The sequence below is a fragment of the Quercus lobata genome, chromosome 10 (assembly GCF_001633185.2).
Source record: "Quercus lobata isolate SW786 chromosome 10, ValleyOak3.0 Primary Assembly, whole genome shotgun sequence".
Lineage (NCBI taxonomy): Eukaryota > Viridiplantae > Streptophyta > Magnoliopsida > Fagales > Fagaceae > Quercus > Quercus lobata.
This window is the reverse complement of record NC_044913.1, coordinates 22,949,990-22,964,820: the sequence shown is the minus strand read 5'-3', so window position 1 is coordinate 22,964,820 and position 14,831 is coordinate 22,949,990. Positions and strand designations below refer to the sequence as shown.

The 14,831-nt window shown below is 34.2% G+C and overlaps 1 protein-coding gene and 1 non-coding gene across 3 annotated transcripts in view; both read left to right on the top strand.

Moving 5' to 3' along the window:
* Positions 1-4,095: 4,095 nt before the first annotated feature.
* The window catches only part of LOC115963636 (transcription initiation factor TFIID subunit 2), a 35,970-nt gene continuing 25,234 nt past the window's right edge, over positions 4,096-14,831 (top strand). The window contains exons 1-6 of one of the 2 annotated variants that reach the window (XM_031082724.1): positions 4,096-4,297; positions 4,386-4,740; positions 4,978-5,123; positions 5,241-5,307; positions 12,885-13,084; positions 13,185-13,338. In XM_031082724.1, the coding sequence (XP_030938584.1) occupies positions 4,173-4,297; positions 4,386-4,740; positions 4,978-5,123; positions 5,241-5,307; positions 12,885-13,084; positions 13,185-13,338 (1,047 nt within the window). In that variant the 5' untranslated portion in view covers positions 4,096-4,172. The remainder of the gene's footprint in view (positions 4,298-4,385; positions 4,741-4,977; positions 5,124-5,240; positions 5,308-12,884; positions 13,085-13,184; positions 13,339-14,831) is intronic. The other variant, XM_031082725.1, reaches the window with a different exon arrangement.
* On the top strand, positions 7,413-7,485 carry TRNAF-GAA. Its single transcript has one exon. It is a non-coding gene; the product is annotated as a tRNA-Phe (tRNA).

Sequence of the window (14,831 nt, the reverse complement as noted above, 5' to 3'; positions counted from 1 at the left end):
AAGATCTCCTTGAATCCTCAATCTTCCTTATCTTCTTCCTTTTTTGTTGCTGTTGTCCTAATCTATTTGCTTATAATTAATTTGTGGTTTTTGTTTCCATAGTTTTTGAACATTCTTGAATTAGGACGAAATCAAGATGACTTTGAGGCTGAAGGATTGATTTGGGGTTTTTATTAGTTTTGGGATTTTGGGGTTCCTAATTAGGGTTTGCTGCAATTATAGATTTCAATTGCTAATATGTTTCCTCTTTGTTCTTTTTTGTTTTTCCCAGGGGAACACCATAGAAGATCAAATTCTACCTATGCTTTGTCTCTTTGTGTTTTGAGGTTTTAATTTAATTTAGGATTTCCTCCCTAACCTGTTCTCTTTATTTATTTGTTAGTAGGAGTGAAATTGTGGTTTTTGGGTCCAGTTTAGCACTTTGGTTTACTAATTTGTGTTTTTTTAATTCAAAACTTCTGAATAAGGTTTTAAATATATTTTGGGTTCTATTTGTTGTTATCCATATAATTGTAGACAAGCTATGAGTCTTCCATGTTTGAAAGACTTAATCTTCATCAAAATATATGAACACTAACAAAAATATTTTTAATTTTGCATTTCGTAGGATTTAGTTTTCTGTATTTTGGTTGGTTGGTTTTGATTTAATTTATTGGGTATCAAACCTGTGAAGAATTTTGGAGAGCAAGCTTGATCAGCTTTGTGGAGGCTCTTTGTGTTCTAAACCTGCTTGTATGTTAGTAAGAGCAAAGTAGATGGTGAGGTCTTGGGTTCAAGATCCAGCCAATGTATGTGTATCTTACTTATAAAAAAAAATGTAGGTTAGCTCAGTCTTTAGGCTTATCATAGCAATTTCTGTTGTAATTTTGTACAATATCAGCTCTGTTCCATTTCAATTCCTTTTATACATTGTATAGTTTCTTCTTATAGTGTTATAGTTTTTTCAATGATATGATTGTGATTTAAAATGGTATGGAGAGCTGCAAAGATATGTTTGATCTAAATTCCAAAAGGAGCAGCCAGGAGCAGCTATGCTAATTGTTACTCCCTATAAGATGCATTTAGATTTTATTTATTTTGCCACTTCCCTTATTGTTATATCACTGAATTATCCTCTAGACTTATTATATTTGTAAATGCTCTTGATGAATTTTTTTCATATTAGGGAAGTTATTAATTATCTCTAATTTGTTTTAATTGGAACTCTTACAATACAAATATGTAAGTACATATATGTAATTGCAGGTACAGAGCTACAGCCATGCTTAGCATGCCATCAACCTCATTGAAATTTATGTTGCATAAAGGATATAAGAAAGTTGTGTTGTTTTCACCTTGCAATGGCAAAGACAAGATTTAGCAAAATAAGTACAGCCTCCAAAGTTTTATTCAGCAAAAATATAATCAGGATGAGATTTTGATTGGTTTCTCATGTCAGGTAATTCTCCCAATTCTTTTCAAATTTGTTTTCCTAAATTATATCCGTTTGTCTCTCTATTTGTTTGTAAACTCCACCATTGAATCTCTGTACATCCCTATTTTTTCCTCTCTTTTTTCCATATGGATTTTTCTTTTATTTCGTTTGGTTCCCTATTGCTTGATTATTTTTCATGTTTTTTTTTTGTTTGATGGGTTTCCTTTGGTTTTGGAGGATTGCAAGGAACACAACCTAGAAGGTTTTAATTCTTCTACTATTCCGTTTTGTTCCTTTTTCTACTATTAAAAAAAACGGAACAAAGTTCTCCATTGTTCTATGGTTCATCATTTTAAGTTGTACTATGTTTTTTTTTTTTTAATTTAATTTTTTTAATGAAAAAGTTGTACTATGTTGATAAAACTATGTTGATAAAACAAAGTTTAGAAATTTAGTACTTTTATTGTTAATTGCTTCTTCGCTGAGATGTAATTGTTCTCAACTCTATAGGATTCTCTTCTTTTTTCTTTTTTTTTTTTCTTTTTTGGTTATGGTTTTTTTCCCTAGCCTGTGTTTATATTAAACATGTTGATGAAAGGGTGATTATTTACATTTAAAGCTTTTTTTTTTTTTTAATGAGAATCACAAAGACATCTAAAACTGAAAAAGAAAGTTTAAACTCCTAGAGTTTAATATATAGATTGCTTAAGTTGAACTTTATGCCCTAAGACTTTGGGGTTACACATCAATTTTTTCATCTTTGTTGAAAATCTGAGTTGGATCATATTTTGTTCCTGAACCTATTACTGTTTTAGAATCCAAATTTTGGATTGGAATCATGCTTTTCTATATTACTTGCAATTAATTTTTTAACTCAAATTTGTAGTTGGATTGTCATATCTTTTGCCTCACAGAATGTTAAATGTTGCAGGTGGTTTCTTTTACCCAAATTTATGTTGTGGACTTTTATTATTGCCCATAATCCATCCTATGATCCTTGCTTGACACTTGAGGTTAGAAGAAAAGGAGAGAGCCCCCCTTTTTAATTTTTTTTTTTTTTATTCCATAGCTATTTTCAACCAGACAAGACTTGGTTTTTGGGCATTAATTGTAAGGCTATGAAAGTTCTTAAATTGAAGGATTTACATTGGCAACTGCTTATTCTTAACTTAAATTTGTTAAGATTCTCATCCCTTTTTTAGTCAATTTGTATTCTCCTTATATTTTCCCCCATTTTGCTCTTGCTTTAACATTCTGTACTATTATGGGTTAAAAAAAATTATAATATGCTTTGAGCCAAATTATAAAAATTATTCCGTGCATCGCATGGGTTAGCGACTAATTTCTCTAAAGCTCATACTCTCTAACATTATTAGAGCTCTCTTCTGACTTAACCTTCGGAAGGTTTTTGACCGGTACCACACCGGTACTCTCTGTAAGGTCTTTTTTTATGTTGGGCAGGTCTGGTATCGAGCGTGTTAGAATCGTATGGCTCACTGGTGATTTTTTCGGCATTATCACCACTGTTAAGTGAGATTCATGGGCAAAATTAATATAAATGGCGTACTGTTTATTCACATTTAAGTATTAACCAACAACTGTATTATTTATCGGAATTTGATTCAAGAGAATAATCAAAAAATAAATTATTATTGTTTCCAATTTAGCCAACTAGGCAATGGAAATTATTAATGAAAAAATCCCTTCCCAAAATTATCCCTTCCCAAAATTAGTTGGGGTTGATGTTATTTCTTTTTTATTTTTTGCCATCCTCATTTAGTAAAGTCAAAAAATCTCGCTTTTGGAGTTGATTTGCATTATCTTTTGTCTTGCCATAAATAAGATCGAGAAGTGTTGGTTAACAAGCATCTGAGGCTGCACATAACACGAAATAAAACAGCAACAATTCAAATGCTTGTGACGGATACTATTGAGAAAGTAATTGATTTTTTATTTTTATTTTTATTTTTAAGAAAGTAATTGGTTATGTGATCGTTGTAGTGAAATTGGGGCAATAATTTTTCACTAACCCAAAGTACAACATTAACATACTATTTAAAAAAGCAAATATTCCCATAAAAAAGAAGAAGCAAATATTTACAATAAAAGCATCTCAATATATATATATATATATATATATATATATTCTAAAAAGAAAGCATCTCAAAAATACAATCAAATCAAATTTAATAAAAAAAAAATACTGATTTACAATAAAAAAAATACAATCAAATCAAATCAAATTTAATAATGATTAATTTTGTTAAGTATTTGGAGAGTTTAAAATAGTGTTTTTTAAATCTCAAAATTCTAATTTACAACTACAACTCCACCCAACTTTTTTATTAGAAATACTAATTTTAAACTCAAAACATAATTTTCCAACGGTTTATACAAACACACCATAAGTTTCCTAATATACTTACTAGAAAGGCCAATCAAGAAAAAAAAAGTGTCCAATATACTACATATATATACTTTCAAAAAAAAAAATTTACAAAATAAAAAGAAACTTTTTTTTTGGTTAAAAAAAAAAAAAATTTCCCCCACCCCCCCCAAAAAAGAGAGAAAGAAAGTCACATCTGCGACCTAAAGGACAATCCCAATTCGCTAGGGCACGTCACCAATCAGATGAGCTCTAAAAACCAAGGAGAGCCCGTGAGTGCCTTCATTTCCTTTATAAATACCACCCTTCCCACCTTCTAAGCGTACTAAGCAAAAACACCCTCACACACATGCACCACACTCCCAAATAGCCATGGCGAAGCCTCGCAAACCCAAAAACAACGACGACGCTACTAAGTCCGACAACAATTCCGCTGCCCTAGTCCGCCACCAAAAGCTCTGCCTCTCCATCGACCTCGACCGCCGCCAAATCCACGGGTCCGCCACATCTCAAACCCTATCTCTCTCTCTCTCACGTATTTCTTTGCCAAATTACGCATTTCCTTTTCGTTTCTTGCTTTTTCAGGCATACGGAGCTGGAAATTGCGGTGCCGGAGATCGGGATTGTAGGGTTACACGCCGAGAATTTGGGGATTGGGAGCGTTTTGGTCGACGGAGAGCCCGCCGAGTTCGAGTACTACCCCCACCCGTACGCTCGTAATGTGGAGAGCGACAAGAGGTGGAGCGCGGTGTCCACGCCGAGCTCTGCCGCCGATGTGGCCACTTCGGTGTATATATCGGCGCTCGAGAGGGAATTGATCCCCAATTTGTTGATTAATTGCTGCAAGGGTTTGAAGAGTGTGAGTGTGGGTGAACAGCCCGAGCAACCGCCCGTAGTAGCCGAGAACGGGTTCCATCCGGCCAGCGAGGCAAAGCAGCAGGTTATAGTTTCTATCTCGGGGTTTAGGGTTTCGGTAGTTATGCTTGAAATTTAGCTGGTAGCTTCAATAAGTATCCATTTTTGGCTACCGGGTGTTAAGTAGTTTATGGTATTATTAGTGTGATTGACAATGTGAACTTGTGTGGAGATGGAATACCTGTTGTTATATGAGAGCGTTAATGGGTTGTTGTGATGAGGTTTACTAGCGTTTTCTCATGTAGGTTAATGTTGGGTGCAGAATGTGAGATTGATTCGTATTGAATATTGGGTTGAGAAAGCAGAGGCGGGGATTCACTTTGAGGATAATGTGGTACATACTGATAACCAGATAAGGCGTGCGCGGTGCTGGTTCCCTTGTGTGGATGACAGTTCACAGCGCTGCTGGTATGAACAGTTTGATTGTATGACCATACATGTGTGTTCGGGTGTTTCTTGGTAAATTTGGCCATTTCACAATTCGTTACGGTATTTACTGATTGTGGTTTTGTGTTACATATTCAGCTATGATCTGGAATTTACGGTTGCCAACAATCTTGTGGCTGTCAGCAATGGAAGCTTGCTATATCAGGTGAGATACTTTATATTGTGTATGAGAACAAGAATCATGAGCACTTCCATGTAAGATATGTATGTTGTTGTGATGAGTCTATTGTTGTTTGAAAAATAAAATTTCATAGAATGGTTGAAACTCAATCTCTGCTATGATTTATGCTGTACACTATACTGTGTAATTGTTTGAATGCTTTACATCATTAACACCATCTTATTCATAATGTATAAATGCCCTTTATATTCTCACTTTCATTACTTGGTAAATCTCATTCCACATTTTTTAAATTAACAAATGATATTGTGGGCTGGTTTAATTAAAATATTTGTAATAGAATTAATGTGGCTTTATGGCATTCTGAAGAAGAATACATGTAGGTAATTACATTCTGAAGAAGAATGTTCTTTTATACTGTTGCAATAATATTATGCTCAAAAAGAACATGTCTAGGTCAATCACAGGGAAAAATAGAGAAGCTAAGAATTGGCTAGAAAGTTTTGGTGCCAAGAAAGGGGTAAAAAAAAACAGAAAAAGAATAGTGTGTTCAGACAAGAATTGGCCCACAAAATCCTTAATTGAAAACTACTAAGGGATAAGTTTTTTCTTGAAAAATACCAAGATATTTATAAAAAGATAAAGAAACCTTTAGCAGCTAGCGTCTTATGATCCTTGAGTGTTATCTTGAATCATGATACTCGAACAAGCTATAGCAGCTACATGTCTTATGATCCTTGAGTGCAGCTGACCAAAATCTCAATTCAGTAGGAATGTTTTCTCTGGTGTCCAAGGTTCCAATTCCCCCTTCCCCATTGTAACTCTTGAATTATATATATATATATATATATATAAAAGCTAGTGATCAAAGAAGCAAGCACTAAAGGTGAATGGATGGGAAGGGATATTTGAAAGGGAGGCTAATGAATCAATGAATATACCATTTAAGATCTTGAACTGATAGGGAAATTGGTTTGTCATAAAGTGATTAAGTTAAATTCATTTTGTTGGTAACTTGATTTATCGAGTCTGTTGTTTAGGGTTGTGAACCATAAGGTGGAGCATCTAGTGGGAACTTTTAGGCCTCCCTTATTCCTTCATAGAAAACTGAAATCTAGTTTTGAAAGTTGCATCCTCTAAGACCTCTGGACCACATAATACTTGAAATATTCCCCTCTATGGGATAGCTCATGAGCAAAGTGATCAACTTCTATAAAAATATTTTATGGAAAAGCAAAAATTGAACTCATTGCCATGACATTGTAAATTAATCCCTGAAAATCTTACTAAAAAAAAAAATTGTTAATTATTCCCAATCTTGCAGAAGATCATGGCTGCCTACTGTCGAAGTCACTTTAAATGTCATAAACTGCAGATTGACTAAAGCAATTTTACTAAGCTTAAATTGCTCATCAATTAATTGTCTTTTCCTCTTTTCACTTATTAAAAAAAAAATTGTCTTTTCATCTTTTCATTTTTAAAATTTCTTGCACTTGTGGATTCTTTTTTCTGGTTATTAAAGGGTAGTTTTCAGTTTTACATAATGTTTGGAGGGGTAATTATAGGTCACCAACGAGCACTAGCATTGGGGGGTGTAAAAACCCTCTGGTTGCTATTTTAAGAACTAACAACCCAAAATCTAGCCACATCCGGGGGTGGGTCTCTATTTATTTATCAACCATGAACAGTTGGTTCTCATATATGAGAACCAACTGTTCACAAGGATGTAAAATATGAGAACCAACTGTTCACAAGGATGTAAAATTTTCATATTATTTTAATGAGGAAAGAGAGACAAAAAGGTAGAGAGGAAAGAGAGAGATGGGAGAGGAGAGAGACTTGATTTCTTTATATTATTTTTTGGTATAGTTTATATTATTTTAATGAATTGTATGTAAAATAGAAACTAGGATGTTGGGTGAGTTGTAAAATGGGATGGTAAAATAGATTAAGTAAGTTTTGAGGAAGTAAAATAGATACTTTTTTGCATCCCCAAATGTTAGTAAAGGGTATTACTGCTACTTCATAGGATAACTTCCCATGGTGCAAACAGGGTTTATTACTGCTACTTCATAGGATAACTTCCCATGGTGCAATCAGGGGTTCGATTCCCAACTGGTGGATAATTTGCGGGGATAGCTCAGTTGGGAGAGCGTCAAACTGAAGATCTGAAGGACGCGTGTTCAATCCACGCTCACCGCACGCATCCCTGGGATCGGGGCTTTGTTAGAGTAATAGACTAGTTATTGGATAAAACTCCCTTGATTAGGATAATATCTCTCTATGTGGATTGCCAGCCTTGATTTCAAGAGGAGAATAGCTTCGGTAGCAGTAGGCAGTAGCACTTTTTGTTCTGCTCTAAGTCTTTCTTCTGACTTACTATTTGAAGATGTGACGTCTCATCTTTGAAAAATTTGCAATTAGTGAGGTTGTTCTCAGGTTTGATGCCAATTTCTAACTAGAGATTAGATTTGGTGTGAAGAATATGATTAACAAAATGCCAAGAATATTATTAACAAATTTGCAATATTTTATTTTATTTTGGTCTTGTGAATCAAAGTTGCACCATTTTCAGGCTTGATGTTTCTGTATTCAAAGATTTGTAATCCATAAATCTATTGAAAGAAATTTTCTTTTATCTGTTGGAGATCAAGAACTGGCATCCCTCCAAAAACCAAAGGCATCCCTCCAAAAACCAAAAAAAGGCACCGTAGAGGACAGTAGAAAACTGTGGCCATTTTAGATTCCTGAAGCAAGATAAAAGAAATATGAAATTTTGACCTTTTTGGAATCCCATGCCTTCATCTAAACAATTTGAGAATATTTGAAGATGAGACATTTCCTCATCTTTGAAAAAATCACAATTAGTGTGGTTGTCGTCTTGATGCCATTTTCTAACTAGAGAATATATTTGGTGAGAAGAATATAATTAACAAAATGGTAAGAATATTATTAACAAATTTGCAATATTTTTATTTTTTTGGTCTTGTGAATCAAAGTTGAACCATTTTCAGGCTTGGTGTTTCTATATTCAAAGATTTGTAAACCATAAATCTATAGAAAACAATTTTCTTTTACCTGTTGGAGGAGATCAATTACTGGCACTCCATCCCTCCATAAAAAAAAGGCACCGTAGAGGAAAGTAGAAACCTTTTTGGAATCCCTTGCCTTCATCTAAGCAATTTGAGAATATTCTTTTCCAGTCAACAATGATCAGATAGGGCTGAAGTATCAGTTGAGTTTATCCTCTTGTCTAACACAAATAGCTAACAATTTTCAATTTACATGGTCATACAACTCCTTTTCGAAGATATTGTAAATAATAAGCAACTCATGTGGTCATAATACTCTTCTGTAAAGATATTGCAGATCATAAGCTATAATCTAGAGGCAAGCTCCTTTCCCCCTTCCTTATTTTTATGAACAAGGACATGGCCATAGGACTCCTTTTTGAAGATATTGTAAATGATAAGCAAGTTCATGTGGTCATAGAAATCTTCTGTAAAGATATTGCAAACTATAAGGGTTTTATTATTATTATTATTATTATTGCTAAGTTGTAGACGCAAGCATTAGATCTTGAACTCAAGACCTCACCTCAATACCATTATTATGGGGGGAGGAAGTGCCAATTGAGTTATAGTTCATTGGAACATATTAGAAGCTGGTTTGGAGGCAAGATCCTTCATCCCCCCCACCCCCCGTCCTTCTCATGAACAAGGGAAGAACCTTACTTATACAGGGTAGTGTATACCTGGGTTCTTATGGGCAGTAACTCAATATATGTGAAGTCAATTCAATTTAAGGCCTTACTAACTTTTTTTTTTCTTTTTTTTTTTTTGGGGGGGGGGGGGGTGGGGGTGGGGGTGGGAATGAGTTCCTTTTGCTAAGGATCATGAAAAGAGTGCAAAACAAGTGAATTGATATGCTATTCCTGCAATTCTTATAATATGTGAGATTTTTTTTTTTATGGGGTACTTGATTGCGAATGACATTTTGAATGAGGCTGTCTTATGGCCATCCTGGCACGCATAGAGACTTGCTAATAAAACAAATATAGTTGGGGGAGCTTAGGAGTGTGAGGCCATTTGAATGAAACATGCTAATGATATAATTGACAGTTAGTTTAAATTTGAATAATTATCTAGAAGCATTTTTGTTACTATCTTATAAATAATCCAATGCTGCCCACTAATGTTGTCACTATCTAGAGACATTTATTTTTTTTGTTTTGATAATTGATAATTGGGGGAGGGGGGATTTGAACCTTGGCTGTTGTTGGAAACATAAGAGCATCTCCAACAGTCACTGTAAAGCTATTTTTGGACCACCAACAGCTACTGTTCACACTCCAACAGCTTCTTTAAACACACAAATTCTCCAAATTTCATTTTGGAGTTACTACAGTAATTCTCTTAATTTAGAGAACACTGTAGCAACTCCAAACCATTATTTTATCTTAAAAAAATACCCGGTTGAATAAAAAAATATTCTTTTTCTTTCCTCCTCTCTTCCTTGTTCATCTGTCTCTCTCTCAAACGGTAACACAATCAAAACACACACAATAACAGATCAAGAACAGGGAAAAATACAAATTTAATTAGAACAAAAAATCTAAAATCAAAACAAAAACAACAGATCAAGAGCATGAAAGCCTATCTAAGCTCCATTGTAACAACAAAGTGAATCAGAACAAGATAAAAAAAGGATAGACAAAGGCCATGTCGGCTCTGTGTGTGTGTGAAGTGAGCTGAAGAGGAAAGAAAATAGAAGTAAAAATAGAAAAAGTAAAAGAAGAGAGAGAGAGAGAGAGAGAGAGAGAGAGAGCTGAAGAAATGATCCGGAATGAACTAGAAGAAAAAGAAAAAGAAGGTAGATAGAGGAAAGGAGTGGGATACGTGGGTGGTGGAGAAAAAACCAAGAGAAAAAAAAAAAGAAAAAGAAAAAAGAAGAAGAAACGTGTCCAGATGGTGTGAAGGGAAAAATAATATAAAAAATAAGAAATTGCAATTAAGAAATGTTATCACAATATTTTCACAATAAATTTTAAATAACGGATTGTTATTAGATAATAATGATGAATAAAAAAATAATTTCAGAAGTAGGTTCAAATTAGAACTAGTAACAACTTTCCACATAAATTTTGTTGTGAAATTATTGCGTAAAATGTTGTGAATATAACACTTCTCATTGAAAAATATAGTTGTTAAAAAAAGAATAAACAATGAATTAAGAAATAATATTTAAATGAGATAGAGAATGTGATAGAGAATCTATTGGAAAGTATATTTGAAAAAGTGGGTATGTAAAAGCTAAATGTTACTGTTCATTCTCCAAACAGTACAAAAATTTGAAGAAGCTGCTGGAGATGTTCTAAGGAGGTGCCAATTAGTTGAGCTACAAGGCTCTTGGTGGGAAATTCGAGGAATTAATATAATTAAATTGATAGAATATACTGGTTCTGCTTATGACTAATGATTTCATATGTTGTTTTCAAGCACAAATTCTATTTAGAGTGACATAGATAATACTGTCAAGCTTACATGTTTTTTTTCACACATACTTGCAAATAAAGAGAAGTATTTATTTTTCTTTAAACTAATAATGCATTAGAAAGAAACCTAAAAGGCAGCATCAACCTTGTACTTAGGGATATATGAAAGATATCTCCAGAAGCCTTAACAAAAGTGTGAACTAATAAAGTTAACTTAATGTGTAAGAATGAACATAATAGACTAATACAAGTACCGGCCAAACAAAAAAAAAATATAGCCTAGTACAAGTGCTTCAAAATTTTTTTTTGGTCAAATATCATTAAATCAAATACCTGCTTCTGCAAATTGCCAAATTGTTATCTATGCACTTAAGGTGTAATTGGAAAAAAAAAGACATTTAGGGCTCTTTGTTTTTGGCAATGTCAGTGATAAAGGTGTGCTCTGATGCCAAATAATAAGGGGAGTGGGGCTAGCTGCCAAAACTTAGTTTTGATAGCTTTATTATTTCCCCCTTTAAACTGTTTTTATTTTTATTTTTTTATAAGTAAGAAGAGAATATTATTAATAAAAGAAAAGCAAGAGAAATGCAACGAGTTCACGGTAGTGAACAAAGGAAAAAAAGAAAAAAAAAGAAACAACAAGACAGAAGTAGCCCCTAATCTATTCTAATAGATGAAATAAAATCCATAAGGGTAGAACAATCCGAGAAACCCCAACATCAAGACCAATCAAAGAGGGTCCTTTGGCAAAACTCTAATAACTGAGCCACAGTTTTCCCCTCATCCTCAAAAGACCGCCGATTCCGTTCAGATCAAATAGTCCACATTAAACAACCTGGAACCAAATCCCAAATATTATATCTATACTTCCCAAGCCAATGATACCAACAGAATAATTAGTCCTCAACTGAACCTGGCATGACCCAAACGATCCCAAACAATCAAAGCATATACATCCACAAAGAATGAGCTATCGGACAAAAACTATACACAAGTTGATGGTGTTGTTTCTACATTTTATGAGGAAGTTGATGTTTTGTTTTAGATTTTTTTTTTCTTAATGTTAAGAAAGTCCTTTAAATTTCACCTGTCAGGGTAGTGGTGGGAGGCTTGGGATGAGGTGTAGCTTAGACATTCTGGGTTCAAATTCCCACTAAGAGTTTTCTTGGATTACTTGATGCACTGTTCTGACGAGTGAGGTGTAACTTGGTTTACTCCCCAAGTGTGGGTCCGAAGGCCTCCACACACCCCCCCCCCCCTCTTGGTGCAGTTCCACATCATAAAAATGGAAATTCCTTTTAATATCTAATAAACATTAAGTTATTCATTGTGATACTTATCCACGTGGATTGACTTTTACAAATGGTTAAGCGTTCAATGGAGTGGAATATATGTAGAGGTGACAAAATTTGAATATGTCCATATTATTCAAATTGAAGAAAATAATGATTTTTCAAGAACAATTTCAAATTCATTAGATACCTTCTTTTGACATACATGTCTTGAAAAGTTTGGTACGTCTATTCATCATATATGTCTAGAAAATTTAATGAGTTGTTTTGTTTATGTTATTCAATAAAATTTAAGAGATAGAGACATTGCCCAAAGCCAGGCTTGAGTTTTGCTAAATCAACAAACAAGTGAGCCAAATTCTGCTGCTAGACAAGTACGTGGAAAGTAGCTTGGCTTATTTGCAGTCTAGTGCTAGATTCCTCAAATCATTTGCATTGTTGTGACTCTTTATTTTATGCGTTTTATCTCCTCCCCACCTCCAAAAAACAAAAGAAAAAAGAGGGGGGGGGGGTGGAGAGGGAGAGAAAAGAAGGAATCTTCAATGCATAAATAACCAAGGTCCAATTCGGCTGAGGTTCATCTCTTCTTTTGCTTCTTTCGTCATAAGCATCAAATATTTGTGGTTCTTATGAGTAAATCATTTGCATTGTAGGTGCTTCTCTTAGTTATTTTTAGATGTAAGCTCTTGTGGAGGAAAGATACACTCCTTAAGGAATAATGTGTCATTTTTTTGGGTAGTTATGTCATCCAATATTGTATCAATCAGGCATTTAGTGTTTTTAACATTTTTAATACTGCCATTTTGATTTTGCAGGTTTTGAGCAAGGATGATCCTTCTCGGAAAACATATGTCTATAAATTAAATGTTCCTGTTGCTGCTCAGTGGATATCTTTGGCAGTTGCACCATTTGAAATCCTTCCTGACCACCAATTTAATCTCATATCACACATGTGTTTGCCTGCTAATATGTTAAAGCTTCGGAATACTGTGGAATTTTTCCATAATGCATTCAGGTTTTTCATCCTTGTCATGTGACTGGTGTTGGTCTGATTTCAAGATGTAATTTTTTTCCCTTTTCTACTGTATCTTGACATTACGTTGTACTTTTTTTAGCTGTTATAAGGATTACCTTTCGGTGGATTTTCCATTTGAGTCATACAAGCAAGTTTTTATAGAGCCTGAGATGGCAGTATCCTCATTGAGTTTGGGGGCTTCCGTGAGCATCTTTAGTTCTCAATTGCTATTTGATGAGAAGGTCATTGATCAGGTTTGGCATTCCTTCTTCTCTTATAGATTAGACTTGTTGTGGCTGAACTTTCTACATTATACGCGCGCAAACGCACACACACTCACTCACACGCGTTAGCATGCATATGTGCTTAATGTATGATGGGGAAAAGGACGCATGCAGTTTTATATCTATGAATTATGATGTTGGGCCATTGCATGCAAAATATACGGTAAGGTGATGGAAATATGCTGGACCAACTATGTGAAACTTGGATGGAGAAATGCTGCATGGGTAGCAGTAGCGAGAATAGATTATGTATATGGTATATCTGAGCATTAATCTATTATATTTTGGGCTCTTTCTACCTTGAAGTTCAAAACTATTGTACTAGGCAAGTGACATGTTACATAATTTTCTCTTTGCTGTACCAGTAAATAACACCACTTTCAACTGATTTTAGGAACTGCCTTCATATATTCTGATAATTTTTTTCTCCAATTAATGATGGCCTTCAAAATAGAATTTGATCAGTATATTTATTTTAATGAGTTTACGAGACTACACATCTATATTAGTTTTCTTCATTTCTTAAGAGGGGAAACACTACACTTCCTTGTTGCCGACTATAGATGAAGAAAAGAATTTCTTCATTCTTAGAAGAAAATAAAATGATTACGTAATGTAGATAATTTGTTTCGTACTTTTTAAAAAGATACACTCAATGACACCCATGCCCCCTGCCCTGGGGGTGGGGGTTTTTTTGTTAGAAATTATGAAGTTGAATTGGTCTGCACATAAATAATGTTTATTTCTCTTTGGGGAAGCACTTGTCAAACATTTGGAACTTTGTACTGTTGTGTCTGATGTGGTGTTTATGGAGGGAGTGTAATAGACGCATGTTTGAGGATGTGGACAGTTCAGGAGACTCGTTGCTTGCTTCATTTAGTGGTTACATGTTTGACTGGTCTCAGGCTTGTGGACTCATATGTAGTGATTCTCTTCCATTGTTTATAAGTTCTCTTCTCTCTTGTAATTAATTTTTCTGTTTTTCTTCTTCTCTTGATTGTACTATTTGACTACTTTGTGTTATTTTTGTATAAAGTAGTTTTTTTAATAAATACACTTCTTACTTATCAAAAAAAAAGATATGGTCTACTATGCATTTTTTCTTTAATCTTGCCCTATTATCACAACCCCTGGCTACCTCTGTTTTTGAGTAATCATCATTTTGATATTGAGGAAGTTAACATTAGAGTGCTCACATCATCATAGGACAGCAAGATGTCTCAAAAAGCAAGAACAGCTTTTAACTAAAAGATGAAACCAAAAGAAGCCAAAGCTTGCTACTCACCACTTTGGTCTATGATTGTGCAACATACTGCTTCTAGTCCCTGTAGACTGATGATGCAGGACAAGAACTGAGGGATAAGTCACTGTTCACAGCGCTAATACATTACCATTCATGAGAACTGTAGCAGCATTATTCTCTTTTCACCCTATTTTAGCTATCTAAGGGTATTTGGGTTGGG